The sequence below is a fragment of the Panthera onca genome, chromosome B2 (genome assembly GCF_046562875.1).
Source record: "Panthera onca isolate mPanOnc1 chromosome B2, mPanOnc1 haplotype 2, whole genome shotgun sequence".
Classification (NCBI taxonomy): Eukaryota; Metazoa; Chordata; class Mammalia; order Carnivora; family Felidae; genus Panthera; species Panthera onca.
This window is the reverse complement of record NC_138343.1, coordinates 64,952,903-64,973,685: the sequence shown is the minus strand read 5'-3', so window position 1 is coordinate 64,973,685 and position 20,783 is coordinate 64,952,903. Positions and strand designations below refer to the sequence as shown.

Here is a 20,783-nt window from a genome sequence, read left to right as displayed (position 1 = left end):
TATTCTAGATAACAGTAATATTAATGCTAAAGTCCTGTTTCATAGAGATAATAATTTTAGATTTTGCTAATAAAACAATTATAAAAGTAAGTATTGCACTGAAAAGTTAGGTTTGCACAGAAGGATAGGAAAAAAAGTATAATATCCTAAGCTCTAAAATAAATGAATAGGCTCAGAAAGTAACTCAATCAATCTAATAGAAGACACAAAAGGAAAAAAAGCAAAGCAAAGCAAAGAAATAAAGGAACACCCAAATTAAATTAATACAAAGGAATATGTTTACGGTAGGAGTTTAAAAATATAAAAACAAAAAAATGAAGAATGCATCACTATCCAGATGTAAGTATGATCAACATTTTGATGTACATTCTTTCAGCTCCTTCTCTATATACAAATGTAAGTATTTTTTCAAAAACATACCATATAGTGTATATATACAATTAGCAACACCTTTCTCTCAACTATCACAAAAATATTTTTATGCCATAAACATAAGAATATATAATAGATGTTTTATGGCTATATAGTATTCCTTTAAACACTGCTCTTTAATCAGAAAAGAGAGCTAGCTTCCAATTTATATATTTTATAATAATAAATATTCACCCATACCCATGATAAAATGCTTTTTGAGATGCAATCATATTTTATAAACTAAACACAAAGAGGTCAGTTAGAGGTGAGGGTTCTATTAAATAAATTTGACAATTTCCTCATTAATTGGGCTACAATTTCTTGCATAATTTTGATTCCAACCATCCAGACTGAGTTTGAGTAATTTCAGTCACTATCCCAAGTGCCCTCCTCATTGAAAAATACAAGGCCTTGGATGATGCTGCTTAATGTACCTCATGGTTTCCCAAAGGTTCTTAATCTCTAACCTGATTCATGGCTTCCCAAAGAAACTATTCCCTCTGGAACCTCCTAAACCTAATTTAAAATGTTGGGGGATTATGCCAGTTAAATTTTCAGCTCTTTCCTTTCTGACCACTCAGCTATAAGTCAGTTCTATGTGAACCGGTTTTATTTTACACAATTGTTGCTGGTGTTATTGATGTTGTTTTATTTCTTTCTTAATATCTAATAGCAATTCTTTACTGTAATTCACAATATAATTTCTTCTGTGTATAACTGAAATTTTTTTTCATTAAAATATGTATTAAATTAATGCCTAGTAATAGCAATATTGTGGTTTCCTTTTTATAGCTTGAAGAATTAATTAATGTCCAAATTACTAAAAATAATTAAAGAAACAGAATTCTGAGAACAGAGAAGTAAACTGTAATCACACAAGAAACAAAGTAAATAATTCTGTGCCATCTAGTGATCAGGTACCTATTGCCTGAAATACTTTTTCCCCATGCACAATCATTAAATCAATAAACTAAAGGGATACACCAAGAATTAGAAGACAGGAAGTTACTCTTTTTCAGACTCAATTATCCTTAACTGTAGTTTTGGGTACATCTTTTCTCTCTACTGAAACATGTAAGTTATTAGTTTCTTACTTTTGTAATTAGCTTCACACATTTAAAAAATAGAGAAACATCGAGCAGTGTACAACTTAATCCAACAACTACATTTCTATGTATGTAAATATAAACTATCACTCTAAGTATAAACCAGTATATAAACGCATAAATATGATGTCTTCACTTAAAATTACAATTGATTTCCTTCAGGAAAAGACACAAACATACAAATGTCAAAAATAAAATTAGATACTTCAAGAGAATACAGGAGGAAGTGAAATTTAGTCTTAGTTTTAAATCATTACTAGAGATACAAGGGCATTTAAAAGAGTGGAAAATCAAGTGTCAAACAGTAGAGATGGAAATGTGTATGATATGCATAAAGTACAGTGTTGGGGCACCTGGGTGGCTCAGCTGGTTAGGCATCCAACTCTTGGTTTTGGCTCAAGTCACGATCTCACCATTTTTTAATTTGAACCCCACACTGGGCTCCTCCATGCTGATAGCACAGAGCACGCCAGGGATTCTCTCTCTCAGCCTCCTGCTTGTGTTCTCTCTCTCTCAAAATAAATAAATAAATAAACTTAAAAAAAAAAAAAAGGAGCACAGTGTTAGAGGAGGTGAGTCTGTGAGGATAAAATGGTGCTAAACTAGGAGGACTGATGATCTTGGCTTAGGTTTTGGATTTTATTCTCTATGAAAAGACCCAATTTGTAAGAGTTTACCATTAACCCAACTGGGACAACCAACTGTTAGGACAGTAATAATTACTCACATTTGTAGAATACTCCAGATTCTGAGAATTCTTTCCTATTAGCTCTATACAGGCATGACTTCTGGTTTCTGTTTTGGACATTTCCAAGGTCACTCCTCCAAGGTCACTCCCTCTCTCATTTGTGGGCTCCTAAGCACTACAGTCAGCCAGGCAGAATTCACACCTGTTAGTCTGTCAGAAAATTAATTTAAAGTACCTGGGTACCAGGGTCGGAGTTCTAAAATCTATCTGGATACATACAACTCTTTATTCTGTCTTCAAAACATCAGTTGAGTCATTTTGTACTTATTCCAGCCAAATACATCCCCACATAAATAAGAAACTTTTTAAAATGGGGTTCGCATATGATACAAAATTAAAATTCTCTTGGAAGAACCAGCACTTCATAATTTATAAAGGGTCAGGACTGAGATTTGGAAAAGTCCCTGAATGAAGACTGTCAAACTGCCATTCATAACCCCGACTACACACTGGAATTAGCATAAGTGATCCTTAAAAAAAAAAAAACAATAATGCTTGGGCCACAACCCAGAACAATTAAATCAGAATTTCTGTGCTTGGGAGCTTGAACATTTGTAGGAAGCTTCTCAAGTGATTATAATGTGCACTGAACTAGTCCTATAGTTCTCAATTTAGTTGCACATGTTAACATAAATTGGGGCATGGTTCCACAATGACTAAATCAGAATCTCTTTTGGTGCTGCTCTGACAATTTTTAAAGAGGATTCTAAGGTATGCTCAAGGATGAGGATCACTAATATAATCCATCCCTCTCATTCTGTAGCCCAAGGTAACTCAGTTCTTGAAAGATATGGGATTAAAATTGTTCCCTTGATCAGTAACCTCTAGGCTCTCTTTCCTCCACAAGTCTCTAAGCTTATAGTTCCCAGAACAGTGTATATGCTCAGCACCTCTCATTGTTCATGCCAGGCTCTCTGACTAGAATACCACATTGAATATTCCTGCCCAAATTCTACCCCAATTCCACGATGAAACCTTAGGATTCTGGCTTTCCTCTGAGATTCTGTAGCATGAATTATCTATACATCCTATTTGGTATCATAGAAATAAAAGTATTTATTGAGCACTTGCTGTTTGTCAGGTACTAGGTACACAGAAGCCATACCAGATTATCTAATTTAATCTTCACAACTACTGCATGGGATATGAACAGTTATTCCCAATGGCAGAACTTGAGGCTTACAGAGGTTAAGAAACATACCCAATGTGTTCCATCTCTGGCTGTGCCTAAAACTCTGTCTTCGTGATCTTGGATATCAATTGTCTTCATAAAGTACTCAATAAGATTCTTGATGATCTTATGTTTTTTTATGGATGAAAAACAAAGGAGACAAATGCAAAACTTTCGTATTTATCATGTACGTACACAAGTATGGAGAAGCCTTAATCTCGTTCCTCCTATGAATGTTATTGCTATGAACCTAATTGTGCCCCTCACTCATACATTAAAGTCCTCACCCCCAAGTGAGAATATAATCATATTTGGAGACTATATAATCATATTTGGATTTTACAGAGATAATTAAATTAAAATGAAGTCATTAGGATGGCCCATAATCCAATATGACTGGTATCCTTATAAGGAAAGAAAATTCAGACACACACAGAGGAAAGGCAGTGTGAAGGCTCAGGAAGGAGATGATCATCTACAAGGCACAAGAAAGGCTTATTTGTTTTGAGAGTATGCACGCACACAAGCTAGGGAGAGGATGAGAGAAAGAGGGAGAGAGGGAGAGGGAGAGGGAGAGGGAGAGGGAGAGGGAGAGAGGGAGAGAGGGAGAGGGAGAGAGGGAGAGAGGGAGAGAGGGAGAGAGGCAGAGAGGGAGAGAGGGAGAGAGGGAGAGAGGGAGAGAGAGAGAATCCCAAGCAGGCTCCACACTCAGTGTGGAGCCCAATGTGGGGCTCGATCTCACAACTGAGAGATCATGACCTGAGCCAATATCAAGAGTTGGATGCTCAACCAAGTCACCCAGGTGCCCTGGAAAAGTATACACTATTATCTCAGACTCAGAAGAGTTTACTGGGGATTAAAGTTAGATATGCCCTTGGGCATGGGACAGGTGCTTAGAAAACAAAAACAAAAACAAAAAAACCTAACCACAGAAGTTCAGCTCAGTAATTAGTACAAAACACTCAAAGAAGATGGTTACAGGCAATAACTATTAAATCCAGAACAGCCATAAGAACCAGAGATACCCCACAATGTATGAAGAAGAATGATATACAAGGTAATATCTGGACTTCCAATATGGCAGTTGGCATCAAGAAAGTCAGTATCCAGAGGTCCAGCTTCTAATTTCTGGCCAGGAAACGGTGAGGGCAAGGCAATGTTTTAGTTCTAGAGGGACTTGGGTAGCAGAACTGGATCCACGGACAAAACCAAAACATGGCAAAAATCTGGTGCCTGGTCTCAGGAACAGGTTAGAAGCCAGGCTGCTGGGGCTGGGTCTAGACTGCAGACAGAACAAGTGGTTAAATTGTGAATGCTAATCCTCAGAGGGTCTGGCTGGAGCTGGGGACAAATTGAGTTCCAAGCTCTTCCAACTACAAAGAGAAAATGGCTTCGGGGACAGGAAATCAGGCAGGCCTCAACACCCATAATGTCTCCTTCCCTGTTCAATAGCTTCTGAATTCTCTCCCAGGTCTAAGATTCTGTTATTTTGTTAAACTGAACCAAAAGTAAGGACAACCTTCTCATTCACTGGATAAAATGGGTCAAAAACACTGCAGTATGATTCTGCATTTTAAAAGGGTACTGAAGAACAACTTACTGAGAGATAAAATAGTGGCACTAAAATCTTCAATATCAGATCTTTTTGTAAATGTACTTTGAAGCATAAATGTTTCCCCTGAAAATGACCTTTACTTATGAATCTTTTAAAACATTCTATGTTAAAATTGTAAGCATATATTACACATAAAATTTGTATGATTATTTTTGAAAATGTGGCCCAGATTTTAATTTAGTTTCTCCTGATTCAAGAATAGGAATATCTTTAAGATGTAACTAAATGACTAATATTTCCAGCTATGGATTAATTTAGGAGAAATATTATTGGGTATAATCATGTTAGATTTACAGGCTTAATTTCTTTCCTTTTTATAGGATTTCCTTTTAATCACAACTCTTGTTTTAGAATCAAGGAGATTTTTTAGTAGTTATATATTAGGCGGAAATTGTAGCTCTGAAAAAGCCAGCTTTTCACCATGACGATTTCCAAAATTTGCTTAACACATATTCTTAGAATTAGCTCAGACCACACACATACATATACGCACACACACAGGGAGTTATTTGTGTCCTCTCAATCTCTTCCTAAGATTTAAATTGCACAGATGATTAAAACTGCTAATGTCCATTCCATATTCACTGTAAGAAGAAATCAGTTCTCAGAATCCCTCTAAGGCATTTAAACGGTAGCATCTAACACCCTAAATCATGCCTCTCTCAGTAGTTGAAAGGGAGAAAGAAACTTATCTTTCCCTCACCAATACCAGACAGTAGTCTCCCTTCTCTTTTGTGTATATTCTCATCTCTGTCCTTTATAATATTAACAAAAACCAGGCCAGGTAAAACTGTTGGGCTTTGGTGCTAAATGTCAACCTGTCCAACTGCTGGTCCTACAGTATTCTCTCTTGTCTGTATAGATCAAGAGGGTAAATTAAATAAAAAGCTAGAGAAAGTACTTGGTTGAAAGTTAAGAAGTGCAGGCAGAGGTCTATAAAAGTGTGTTCATCAGCCTCTGTGTGAATGGGCTAAGCAGAAGTACATAAAATGAAACAGGACAAAAGAAATGAGGTGGGCTCTTGTGAGAGAGTCACTATGGGCAGGGGCTATATTCTAATCATATATTCCAAAGCCTGGTAAATGCCTGTCATACACTAGGAACTCAATGAAATACTATGTAGAAAAGGTAAAAGAGAAGCCAATGCTGTTATAATTCTACATGGATCCACTGCTGTTTTGAGGTTCTGGTGGCAAAAATGCCAGTTATAAAAGACCCAGAAGATACCAAAACTGGTTATTTACAACTTAATGAAGGGGACACTAGATACCAGTTTTTTTTATGTATTCCTATTCATGCACATGATGAAAATTAAAATAAATATGGGCCTGATATGTAGTTACAATAATTCATTTCCCCTCACATCTTGTTCACACTATTATTCCACTTCTCAAACTTATTTTTAAATATTTATTTTCTTAGTTCTTCTAATGGAAAGTACTCTAATTTTTAAAAAATAAATTGCCTCTGTATGTTGACAGCCTTATCGAAGATATTATCCACTGGTTTCTAATTTTAAGATAATATTTATGGTTAAAACTGATTAGGGATGTTATGGGGTGCCTGGGTGGCTCAGCTGGTTGAGCATCTGACTTCAGCTCAGGTCATGATCTTGCTGTCCGTGAGTTCAAGCCCCGAGTCGGGCTCTGTGCTGACAGCTCGGAGCCTGGAGCCTGTTTCAGATTCTGTGTCTCCCTCTCTTTCTGCCCCTCCCCCACTCATGTTCTTTCTCTCATTCTCTGTCAAAAATAAATAAACATTAAAAAAATTTAAAAAACTGATTAGAGACGTTAGCTCACTTTTTTACATCCTTTGCTTTCACAAACCAATTTCTCCTATTATACTTCCATATTTAAATATACAAAATCTGGGGTGCCTGGGTGGCTTAGTCAGTTAAGCATCTGACTCTTGATCTTGACTCAGGTCATGATCTCATGGTTCATGGGATTGAGCCCCACATCGCACTCTGCACTGACAGTGTGGAGCCTGCTTAGGATTCTCTCTTCCTCACTCTCTGCCCCTCCCCTGGTCACTTGCTCTCTCTCTCAAAATAAATAAATAAACACTTAAAAAATATACATGTATACATAATCCTGTATTTCTTGTCCTAAAATTTCAACAAGCTATTTTAACTTTTGACCATTTTAGATGAGAATATTCATGTGCTTACCTGCACTTCTTCCCTGCCCAAATCCTCTCACCCCCATATTGGCCCGTTTTACCTTTATTTTGACATGGACAAAATATTTGTATTCAATTATGTAAACATATATAAGTATTAAATGAGCAAGGGAGTTCATTCTAAAACCTGAAAAACAGTAAGTGGCACTTACAATATTATTACATATAAGTATTCCAGAACCAAGCAAAAATGATATGCAAAAATTAAATTTCCTTTTCTAGGGATGAACTGCCAGGCTTCTTGTTCACTCAGAGAAAAATGTGCCTAGGCTAATAGTTGAATGGGCTATTTCAATTAATAAAATAATGTCACGCTTTTGTTTGCCTCATATTTGAAACTTGATTTTCCTTAATAGTGGTTGTTTTTGTTTTTGTTTTCTCAGTGTTCCTTTTTATTGTTGAAAAAAAGAGACAGCCTTTCCTTATTCAGTCAATAATGCCATGTAATTCATTAGTCATTGGATATTTCTTAGAATCCATGACATTCTTCTTAACAAAGATTTTCTTCTTGGAACTTCCTGGAAGTGATTTCCAGTTTTAATTTGTACATATTGCTTTCTGCACATAATGTCATTCAGGGATTTCTTTGCACTGGATTCTTGATTCAGTTTTTCTTGTTTCCCATTTGTCCCACTTTCTTGATTATTATTCTGTTTTCTTGAGTGATACATCTTTAAATAATTTTCTCGGAAGGAGACTACAAAGTAGGTTTTCTGAGAACCTGGAGTTGATTGAGGGTTTAGATGTACACAGAACTGTATTTCAAAATGGTTTTGTTCTTCCATACTTGAGAAACACTGAACAACTGTAGTCTGGAATCCACTGCTAATAGGAAGTGTAAGGGCAGTCTAACTCTTCTTGTGTATATGAGCTGGTTTATTTTAACTTCCAAAAGCTTATAGATATTTTCCCTTTTTCCTTCGCATCTTTAATGTTGTTGAACTTCCTCCTATGTTTCAAATTATGATCTCTGGGCTCATCCTCTGGGCTCCAATATATTTCCTCATGGGTCAGTTTCACATTTACCTCTTTTGGACCAAAAAGAGTTTATAGCCTTTACAATAGCTTTTATTTTAATGTATCAGATAAGATTATTTTACTTCCTGGTTAGGATAATTAACTCATACCTGAGGCAAGTTTGTGATCCTGAGTCCAGTCATATAGTCTTATATTTTGTCAAGTATTTGTGCCCAAGTGCTTTAGTGTTATGGGTTTTGGTAGCCACAGCTTTCTTTTTAAGCTTGGTTAATAACTTTAACTTTTCAAAAAATATTTTACACAGAGTATATCTGTGTGTTTGGGTGGGGAAGTTGCCCTGGGGATGGGGCTTAGACATTTCAGAATGTATCAAAGGTAACCAGGAATGTAGCATTTTGTACTATGTTTTTTGCTCTTGAATTACTTCTTACTTCTAAGGTCTACTTGTTTATCTTGATCTTTTCTAGTGCCTCTTGCTGGCGTTCTTCATAGTTTGTAGCCTTTGTTGTTCATTCCTATTTAAGATTGAGTACTGGCTGCACCACTAGGTATTTACCCAAAGGATACAAAAATACTGATTCAAAGGGATATATGCACCTTGATGTTTATAGCAGCATTATCAACAACAGCCAAATTATGGAAAGAGCCCAAATGTCAATCGAATGATGAATAAAGAAGTTGTGGTGTATATATACAATGGAATATTACTCAGCCCCCCAAAAGAAGAAATCTTAACATTTACAATGACATGGATGGTCCTAGAGAGTATTATGCTAAGAGAAGTCAGTCAGAGAAAGACAAATACCATATATGACTTCACTCATATGTGGAATTTAAGAAATATAACAGACGAACATGGGGGGAAAGAGAGGCAAAGCATAAAACAGACTCTTAACTACAGAGAACGAACTGAGGGTTTCTGGAGGGGAGGTGGGCAGGGGGATCGGTTAAATGATGGGTATTAAGGAGAGCACGTGTAATGACATTGGATGTTGTATATAAGTGAGAAATCACTCAATTCTATACCTGAAACTAATTTTACACTATGTTAACTAAATAGAATTTAAATAAAAACTTGTAGGGGTGCCTGGGTATCTCAGTTAGTTAAGAGTTTGACTCTGGATTTCAGCTCAGGTCATGATTTCAGTTTGGGAGATTGAGTCCATGTAGGGCTCTGTGCTGACAGTGCAGAGCTTGCTTAAGTTTCTCTCTCTCTCTCTCTCTCTCTCTCTCTCAAAATAAATAAATAAACATGAAAAAAAAGAATTTAAATAAAAACTTGAAAAAGAAAAAAAAATTGAGTACTGGCTGGATTTCTGTGTGCAGCTGGTACAAATTTCCATGTAAGTCTTCTTATCAATGCCATTCAAATGGACACTAACAGTGTCTCTAACATCTGTGAATGAATGTTCGAGAGCTAATAACCTTCACTTTAGGGTAAACAATGTGTGCAACTCAGCATTAAGCTATAAAGGTGGGGGTGCAACAACCCCAATATCTGAGTTTTGCTCAGGCAGTCCACTGGACTTTTTTCTTGGTTTCTATCTAGGGATTAAACGTGGGGTAGCTTTTGTTGTATACAAGGAAGTAAAGAGGAGAAGGGAACAGTAAGGAGAATAAACGGCTACTCTGTCAACATATGTTGAATGAATCTGCCAGTCTAAAGCTTTCCTTCTCACTTCCTGCTCTAAGGAACCTAGTATCTGAGCCGTAAGTCTCTGTAAGCCACTTCACAGCAAACAGTCTTCTCCACCACCACATCCTCTTGTTCACTTGGAAACCTCTTATGCCCAAAAGTAGGCTACTTTCTTCTTTCCATCTTCTCAAGAACATCTCATGTGCTCATAGCTCACTTCCTTTTTCTTCACTTTTGTGGGATCTCATGGGATAAGAAAAATAAATGCTTAAGTTTGGGCAGCCATTTGAAGAGGAACCTCTTTTAAAGTTGCATTTGTTTTAAAGTTATAATTTTTTTTAAATGTAGCCAAATTCTTACCACAGAACCTGATTTTATCTTGGTGCATCCTATCTCTCTATAAACTTTCCAATCAGTCTTCTGAATAGCCAATAAAAAATGTCATGAGGGCAGAAACGATGGCTATGTATATGTGCGTATTTATTTACTTAGCCACTGTACCTCTAGAACCTAGCACAGTATGCCTGGAATGCAGTAGGTTCTTATAGATACTTTGTTTAGTATCATGTGTATCATCCAATATTCATGTAATACTACATATAAATTAATACATGAATAAATCTGACCAAGTTATTTAATTGCAAGCCCTCTTAAGACTATCAAAAGGATATAAAATGCATTCTTCGCTGTCAAAAAAACATAAGTAAATCAATAACTTCTGGCCAGAATTAAAAGCTCTGTGAGCAGCAGGCACTGTATTGCTGGAGGTAAAAGAGGATACTCCCAATATTTTTAGTTTAATGATTAAAGAATAACATAGAGAACTACATTTTCATTTACAGAATTTAGTACCTGATTTTTGCAAAGGTTCCAATTCTTTTTCCTTATTCTTCAATGATTAAATTGCTATGTACCTAAACTTAATAGTCAATAATTCATAACACCTAAAACCTATGCTCTGGTCCCTGGAAACTGTCTTTGTCTTTAGGTGGAAAATTCATACCTGTAATTAAAGATACATAGCCTTATTTGATACCATTGCAGGTATCATTTCTTAGAATAAACCAGATATCACATACCCCTAAAAGGACTGATAAATACTACCCAGCAGTAATAGCTACAAACAAACCAATAAGCCCTTATTATACAAATTGACCTCAGAAGCCATTCACGGAGTACTTTCAAAGTTCACAGGCACAATCAATTTGTGTTGTATTTTCTGAGTTTATTCAAAGTCAGTAAGCAGAAGGGTTTAAAAAGGAAATCCTGTTATCCAATGCCAGGCTCTTTTTCTAACTAGTTCTGTCTGAGGATTTATACTTTAAATTCCTTGTAAGTGTAAGTAGCTTACTCTCCTGATCAAGGCAGCAATACTTCTTTGTTTCTTCTCAGAACTGGTGCCATTTCTCTCCTCCACATTGGCACCATCTTTGTCTCTTTATTTCTCAAGCCTCTCTACTGAGTTCCTTGAGGAACAAAAAAAAATTTTTTTAATGTTTATTTATTTTTGAGAGAGAGGGAGGGAGGGAGCAGGGGAGGGGCAGAGAGAGAGGGAGACACAGAACCCGAAGCAGGCTCCAGGCTCTGAGCTGTCAGCACAGAGCCCGACGTGGGGCTCGAACTCACAAACTGCAAGATGAATTTGCAGAACTTCACGAACCAGAGATGAAGTTGAACACTTAACTGACTGAGCCACCCAGGTGCCCAAGATCTTGAACCCAAGATTTTTGAACAGAGGAGCTGAAATAGTATTTAAAGTAAACAGTACTGGGGTGTCTGGGTGGCTCAGTTGGTTGGGTGTCCAACTTCAGCTCAGGTCATGATCTCACAGTTTGTGGGTTCGAGCCCTGCATCAGGCTCTGTGCTGACAGCTCAGAGCCTGCAGCCTGCTTCGGATTCTGTGTCTCCCTCTCTGTTCCTCCCCTGCTCACACTCTGTCTCTCTCTCTCTCCCAAAAATAAATAAACAGTAAAAAATTTTTTTTAAAAAAAGGAAACAGTATTAAAATGAGGGGCATGCTAGACTCCAGTGCATAGATTTTTGTGACTAAATATAAATGTGCAATCTTAAATACTGCTTTGTATTAAGAGTTTTGGACCTTCATAAGAGAGGTTCAGAGTCTCTGCATAGACAACAGACAACCCAGACCCCAGGGAGGTCCAGAGATAAAAAGCTGGTGGTCCCTGGGCTAGATGCAGCCAGTAAATGTGTCTGGCTGGCCCACAGCATGTTTGTAAACAATGTGAACCAATTCAAGAATCCAATTTCACATCAAAATGAAAGATGTGGAAATACAAAAACTTCATTCTTACTTTCATTTAGAACAGCTATCCCTTTAAAATGTATGAAAGCTTTCCAGTTTTCCTCCATTTGATATTTATTTATTTATTTATTTATTTATTTATTTATTTATTTAAGAGAGAGGGAGAGAGAGGGAGAGACAGAATGAGTGGGGTAGGGGCAGAGAGTGAGGGAGACAGAGAAACCCAAGCAGGTTATATAACCTTAGGATAAAGCCTGATGCAGGGCTTGATCTCACAGTTCTTGGGATTGAGCCCCACATCAGGCTCTGGGCTAACAGTGCAGTGAGATCATGGCCTGAGCTGAAATCAAGAGTCAGACGTTCAACTGACTGAGCCACCCAGGTGCCTCTCTAGCAAAAAGTTTCTAAAATCCTTGGAATTTCCAAAGTGATGAAAGCCATAAAGGTATCTATCTTTTGTCAGGTTAAAGACATGACTTTTGGACCACACCTAAGGATGGGTGCTGGTTGCCTCGAGAATCAATCATGTGATCGGCGGATTGAAACTTTATGTTCTAGCCCCCTGACTTCCTGACAGAGGAGTACTAGAAGTTGAACCAATTACCAATGGCCAATGATTTGATCAACCCTGCCTATGTAATAAAGCCTCCATAAAAATCCAAAAGTATTAGGTTGTGAGAGCTTCTAGGTAGGGAACATATGGAGGTGCTGGGAGAGTGGCATGCCTGGAGAGGGCATAGGAGCTCTGCACCCTTTCCCCAGAACTTGCTTTATGCATCTCTTGCAACTGGTTGTTCCTGAGTTCTATCATTTTATAATAAATCAATTATCTAGTATGTAAATGGGTTTCCTAAGTTCTGTGGGCTGTTCTAACAAATTAATCAAACCCCTTAGGAAGTTGTGGGAACCTGTGATCTACAGCCAGTTGGTCAGAAGCATTGGTAACAGCCCGGGCTTATGACTGGCATCTGAAGTGAAGGTCAGTCTTTTGGGAATGAGATACTAACCTGTGGGATCTGATGCTATCTCTGGGTAGGTAATATCAGAATTGAATTAAGTTGAATTCTCAGACATCCTGCTGGCATACGAGAATTGCTTGTTGGTGTGGAAACTCACTCCGCTGCACACACACATATTGGAACTGAGACCAGAACCCAAAATAATGGGTTATAATTAAAATGCAATTTTAATTTCTGTCTCCCCCTGCCCTTTAAATTTTATTCCATGGGGATAATCTTCCCTTGACCCTGAAACTCACAACATGGCAGCCACTCTCCTAAGCAATCTCTTCCCAAATCATTCTTCTCACCCCATTAGATCCTATAAGACATAAATATAATTCTCACACCTTTTCTTTGCAGTTATATAAATGAATGATGCTCTCACACTCATTGTGACATTAAATATCTATGGAATAGGTAGCACGAGCAAAACCAAGACAGGAAGAATGCTAATTTAGTATCCTATTTTATATGCACCATCTCATCAAACCACTCAATAATAATACCACACAAATACTCTTAGCTCCATTGTGCCAATAAGAAAACTAGGACATATGAAAGTTAAGTAACTTGTGCAGAGTCACAGGATACTGCAGATTATCAGGGCCAGTTCCCTAGATCGTCCTTAGTAGACAATAGTGGGGTTTGGTAACAAAGGCATTAATAGCACAGAGAGCAGAATTTCTAATTCACTTTGAAATAGGAAAATTTCTATGCTACATTGATTCTAAAAAAAAGTATGCTCTTTATAGTTATTGTTTCATTTGGCAAACACTTAGTTGGGATTGGTTAAACTATTAGAATAAGACAACTATTTTGATTGGAGTGTATTTTCAAGACATTTATTGAAAACAGATTAATTATCAGAGAAAACAGAGTTGTCTGAATCAGATAAATACACATGTGATGCCCCTGTGTTCCCAGAAGAACATATTTTACCTCAACTTCAGAAGTGTATATAGTCAACTAATGTCCCCAGAATGATAATGCCTAAGGAGGGAAGACAGTATGCAGAGGCAATAAGTTCCTCACATTACACCAATTCCATCCTTGCAATTACCCATGCCACTTGTCATTTTTTTCTTTCATAATCTGTTGGTATTGTGAGATTCAATTCTGACTGATTCTATGCCCATTGTGATTTAAAACACATACTCAGAAAAAGCTGATGTAGAGTTCTTTAAGAAATGGGAAAATATATACATATACATATACATATACATATACATATACATATACATATACATATACATATATATCCATTAAGAGCTATCTGCATACCAAATAAGCACACCCAATTACATTTTAATTTAACAATTTATTATTTCAGGGAAATAAAATATGTGCTCACAAAACAATATTCGGTCACAGAGGCAGCAAGAGTACACTCACCATGGGACTTTTAAAAAGACCATATAGACAGTATGCGTAAGTGTATGCATGTTGACTTCTAAGTCAAACATAAGTCATCACAAAGTGTGCTAAAAAGCCAAATGATCCCATATACATAGAATATTTTAATTTCTGTCTCCCATTGCCCTTTAAATTTTATTTCATGGGGACAGTCTTCCCTTGACCCTGAAACTTAAAACATGGCATCCACATTCTGCTACATAATCTCTTCCAAAATCACTGTCCAAAAAACAGTTATTTTAACTTGAGATGCAATAATTATAATGCCAGAGTAAACTTTCTTAATTGTCCCCAAATACATATATCCATTCATCCATCCATCCACTCACCTATCTATTTATCTAGACACACAGATAAATAGATGGATACATGTGTTTATATATGTATATCTACATCTATACTTATATCTATCTACCTACCTACCTACCTACCTATCTACGACAGAGAGAGAAAGGAGACAGAAGACATAGAAGGGGAGAGGACACAGCCATGCAGTCTGAAGATAGAGAAGATGAGGAGGTAAAGTTACTTTTTTATAAATTTATAATATTTAGCACATAATTTAGCAACTATAAAACAAGCCAAAAAACTGTAAAAATAGTCACCTCAAAATATAACTAAGAAGCACTACAAGGATGATTATCACCACCATCAAATTTAGGACTGTAGCCAATTTAAATCTGAGTGAACAGCAGCAGAATGATGTGAATCTTCAAAACAAATACATAATTTCAACATTAAACTGAAATATTTTCTAGACCAGCATTATGTTATCCAAAGGAACTTTCTGTGATGATTGCTCCTGAGCACTTGAACTGTGGCTTAGTGCGACTGGGGAACTGAATTTTTAAGTTTATTTAATTGTAATTAATGTAAATAGCTACATGTGACTATGGTATAGTACACAGTGCAGGACAAGACAAAAAAAAAAAAGTCAGCGTATCACACAACACTGTAAAATGTTTTGTAGGGGCTTCTGGGTGGTTCAGTCAATTAAGCAACCGACTCTTGATTTTGGCTCAGGTCGTGATGTCACCAGTTGGTGAGTTCGAGCCTTGCATCAGGCTCTATGTTGACAACACAGAGCCTACTTGGGATTCTGGATCTCGTGCTCTCTCTCTGCCTCTCTCTCAAAATAAATAAGCATTAAAAAAATAGAGGTACATTTGGGGCACCTGGGTGGCCCAGTCAGTTAAGCATCCAATTTTGGCTCAGGTTATGATCTCACAGTTGGTGGGTTCGAGCCCCGCGTCGGGCTCTGTGCTGACAGCTCAGTGCCTGGAGCCTGCTTCAGATTCTGTGTCTCCCTCTCTCTCTGCCCCTCCCCTGCTCACGCTGTCTCTGTCTCTCAAAAATAAATAAATGTTAAGTAAATAAATAAAAATAAATAAATAAATAAATAAATAAAGAGGTACATTCCCCTTTATCAGGAATAGTTATGGTTTTCTAGAAAAGCAGCTTTCCCCCCAGACAAATCACCCAGAAATAATAAATTAAAAACACAAGACTGCACACTGAATTTCCCAGAATGACAAGAACACAAGTCATTAAGAACTCTTGTAACCCAAATTTGAAGCGTGTGATTATGTTTCAAAATCCTACCAAAAAGAAACAAAGGAAGCGAGCAAGCTAAAACCTTCTATTCTATTCCCTGTGAAGCTATGTCTGTGAGCACTCCAAGTCGCACTTTCCCCTCCACTTCTATGGAAATACGGAGCTATAACTGACATACAACTCCGTATTAAGTTTAAGGTACACCACATGATTTCACATACATAATGCCAAACGATTACCAAAATAAGTATAGTTAGCATCTATCTACTCATCTAGCTAGAATTTTTGTTTTTCCCTCCTGATGAGTTTGGAATCTAGTCTCAGCAACTTTCTAACATACCATACAGCAGTGTTAACTACAGGCATTACCATGCAGGTTTCAAGGCACTTGAAACTTTTTACCCCTGCACACGCGCGCCTCTGAGCCCCAAACACTTCCGTGCTCGTGGTCCACGAGGCCAGCCCTTACCTTTCTCGCTGACGCTCTCGCTCTCCAGCTCCACGTCCTCGCAGCTGGTGTACTCCGGCGTGGATACGCCCTCCTCCTCGGAGCTGCTCACGGACATCTGCCGCTTCTTGCCGCCTCTCTTGGACCGGTGTGGCTTCGGCGGGGAAGGCCGCACGGACTCCGACTGATCAGAACTCAAAGAGTCGTTCCGCAGCATAGTCTCCACCTTCTCGCGCTTGGACTTCCTGATGAGGACGGCCGAGCTGGGGTCCAGGCGGCTCTGTTTCCTGAGGGGCTCCTGGGCTTTGGGCTCCAGGACTTCTGCGGGGACTGGCCCATGCCTGGGTGCCGGCGGGCTGTGGTTCGCCAGCTGCTTGGCGCCCGGCGTCCTGACTTCCCCAGTCCTCTCGGCAGAGTAGGCCCGCGGCGACTCCGGCGGCGAAGCCCTGGCGGGGGGCGGTGCGCGCTTGCCGGCCTTGGCGTCGGGCGGCGCAGCTCCTGCCTCAGTGCGCGGGAGCGCCACGTCGCTGTGGCGCCGCTCGTGCCTCGCGCGAGACACCCGGGCGTGCATGCGCATCTGCTGCTCCTCCGGCGGCGGTTTCACCGGGTACCGCGCCAGGTTCGGATCGCTGCGGTACCGGGTCTGGTACTCCTCCTCTTTCCTTTGCTTCTCATCGTCCACCGCTTTGCGATCCTCTCGTTTTTCCGGCACATCTGGGTAGTCCTGTGACCGTCCTTTCTCAAGCCGTCGACTTTCCCGCCTTTCTTTCCGCTCGCGTTCTTCCACGGCCCCCTCTCCCGGCTGCACTGAGGACTTGGGCACGCGTTTCCGCTCGCTCTTCTGGGCTCCTTTGCCATTCTGCTCAGAGAGCCCTGGAGTCTTCTTCCTGTGATACACAAAGGAACGTCAAGAAGAAAAGCAATGTGTAAAGCTAAAAGTAAAGCTAAAAATGAAGACCAGATTATTCGTTATAATCCGATGTCTAATTAAACGATTTGATAAAGAACTACATTAAACCTGTGTGTCTGATTAGCTTTCTATCTAAAGCTCCTTTATATTACAGCAGCCTAAGGAACTTTAAAAGTTGTTTTCACATTTAAAATTCCCTATAAATTAACTAGATTAATTAAAACCACCAATAAATTAATAAATGAACACGTTTTATGCTAACTTCTGCTTGTGAATGAAAGACTTAAAAATGTTTTAGATGAAAACTAAAATATGTAAAATATAGTAGCAAAAGAATACACATATCAGTTCAATTCTAAATATATATACTTGATATACATCTAGACAATACATTATCTGCAATCTTTTATTATAATAGAAGCTTTTAAAGAAATGTAAATACAAGTATGCCCATTTCAAAAATCAAATCTGGTAGCACTTCTTTAATAGTAGAAAAAGGTAATTTTAACAAGCTTATGTGCACCCAAACACTTAAGGGAGATGGTTAGGAAAGAAAATGACCGAACTTTAGCCTTCATTTTACCCTCCTTGGGCAATAGAAATATTGAAATGTTTCAAATTATTATTCAGTTTTCCTCCTTCTCTTCCCCTCTTCCTTTCCATCTCCCTCATTTTAGAACACAGTCCAAAAAACAAAAAACAAAAAAACAAAACACCAAAATAAAAACAAACAAAAATGGTTTTGTTTCTACTCTTCTCTCCATCCCATTTAAGGTACTGCAAAGATAAAAGGAAAGGAAAGGAAAGGAAAGGAGTTTGGCGACCTTTGAATCTTGTAGCTATATCATTCATTTGCCCTTTCAGTCCTTTCTTGTACACTGGAGTGCACCTAATTTGGGAAAGTTCCAGCAACTATACCAGAATTTATCAAAAGTAAGGGCCTTGTCTAAGCACCCTGACACTATACAATATACCATGCAATTAAAGTGGGAACAACCTAAGCCTTCTTTTTTTTGAAACCCTGAGGCCCATAGAAGGCTTTCCAGAGGAACCATTTTTTTATTTCAAGTCCAAAAGCCGACATCATGCATAAAAATAAAAAAATAAAAAAAAAACAATACGAGAAAAAGGGCAATTTCTATTGTGGGTCACCAAAGTAGTATTTACTACAATATGCTGTGGGGTCAGTTTGAGGAGGGGCTAGTACTAGTAGTAGTAGTAGTAATAGTAGTAGTAGTAGAAAGAGTAAAGGGTTTCAAATGACATAGGTAAGCAAGATAGCATGGCAAATTCTGCTGAAGACGTTTAGTGCACATTGTTCTTTTGAAGCGAAAGAGATTGTTATAAGAGGGAGGAATTGCAAGGGTGCCACTGCAGGTTTACAACGTAAGGAGTCTAATAGGAACATGTATTAATTATCAAATACAGTTTTCATACAAGTGTGATGATTGTACTACAGATATTTAGTAGCTCATTAAGGCATCGCTGATCTTGTTAGAAGTTTATATTGAATAAATTTTTCCTTGAAAAGCTGATAAATAATGCTTACCTTGCAAAGTTCACATGAGCATTAAAGGAGAGGCCATCTGTGAAAGTGCTTTATGGAGAGTGCTTTATATGAAGTGTCATACAAACGAAAGATGTTCTGCAGTCTCTCTGATTTTTGCTTCCCCGAGTATGCGTTTCCCCACCTCTACCTCTAATTATTCCATTTCCACTAACTCCTGATGAAGAATTCTTCAGTAATTTTAAACAGACTGCCTGCCATTCTTTTGGTCTCCTTATCTCCCTGAAGTTGCCACCCATCTCTTCTTTTCCTTCCATACCCTCAACATCCTCACTATTTTCTTATGTAGTCACATCATCACAAGTAATTTATATAATCAGCAGTAGCATTTGTCTCTATAAATCTTCAAATTTAATTTAAAAGTTTAAAACAAAAAGTTGGTTCTTATTCTTGAATTCTTTGTAGTTTTTTGTTTGTTGTTTTTTTTTTTTGTTTTGTTTTTTTACCATATGTCAAAAACAGGATTCATATTTTCCTTTTAGAAACTTTAGAGCTCCAAATTCTCTTATTTACAGGTATCATTTTCTGACCAATCCCAAATTGCATCTCCAATATTTTTGTCTCTTCTTAACCCACAATAGTTTGTCACCAAAAGCTATCCATTATACCTTCACTGAAGTATCTCTAGTGTCCTTTGCGTGTTCTCTCTGTATAGCTCAGGTGCATCCATTCTCTCTTTCTGAAATGTCCTCTCCTTCCTGTCTGCCTACCCTACAACTCCTGGGTATCCTGGAAGGCTTAATTCAGAAGGCACCTTCTCTTTCCTGTGACTCCCAAAGTACTATGTGTCTTCTAGATCCCAATGTATCTTCTAGCTTTGATCAAATAAGCTTTCTGGTACAGTTAATTGCTCAAGTGTCTGTCTCCTCTAGGATAGACTGTGGTAATTTCCCTGGGATCTGTCAGAAAAGGGACCATGTCCTAATCATCTTTATACTCCGGTTCCTAGCACAGTGTTTGCTTATAGTATACACATGGCTACTGGATTGATTAATAACTACATTCCATGAATGTGAGATGCTCCAAACTACCAATCTCATGATGAACAGGGCTATGTCCTCCTTGTTAACATGGTCTCCCAGTGTGTAGCATCCTGTCTCATCTTAAATGCATTGTTTGAATGAAGGAATGAATCAATTAAAGTTAGTTATTTGATCATGTTAGCCCATGCTTAAAACCCTCAGTAGCTTTCCATTATTCCTAGGGTAAAATGTAACTTGGCCAATAGGCCCAGTATGACTTGGTCCCTGATACCTAACCAGCCACCTCTTCCCCACTCTACCATGCCCTCCCCTTCTGCTACTCACATTCCTGGCAGTGGGCATCCTTTAGGTTCTCTCATGAGAACTTGTTTCTTCAGGCCACATGCCTGTGCATATACCTGGAGTACTCATTCCATTCTTTACCTGGTTAATTCCTAGTCACTTGTCAGAGCTCAGCATAAAAGAAATGTCCTCCAAAAAGACTTTGCTAATATACCTGTGCATCCTCCACTGTGTCAGGTCATAGTCTCTCAGAGCACACTTTCAAATTAAAGTGCTAGTTTTATAAGTAAATAAATGATCTAAGAACTTTTCTGAATTCAAGGTTGGAAGTTAGTGACTTGTTTACATCCGTGCATGTTAGGAAAGAAAAGCTTTTCAATAAAGGTCTCCTAAGGAACGACACATTCTAGAGGTAAACAAAGCACCTCAGGGCTGTTGTTACCTTCCAAGTGGGGCCTGAGAAGTACTACCTCCAAATATTCCTCTTAATAGCAGTTAAATTCCTGAAAATAG

At 38.2% G+C, this 20,783-nt stretch overlaps 1 protein-coding gene across 44 annotated transcripts in view; it reads right to left on the bottom strand.

Moving 5' to 3' along the window:
- The window catches only part of RIMS1 (regulating synaptic membrane exocytosis 1), a 490,576-nt gene that overhangs the window by 207,198 nt on the left and 262,595 nt on the right, over positions 1–20,783 (bottom strand). For all 44 annotated transcript variants that reach the window (XM_078447085.2, XM_078447067.2, XM_078447080.2 and 41 more), the window contains one exon: positions 16,550–17,415. In XM_078447085.2, coding sequence (XP_078303211.1) covers positions 16,550–17,415 — 866 coding nt within the window. The remainder of the gene's footprint in view (positions 1–16,549; positions 17,416–20,783) is intronic.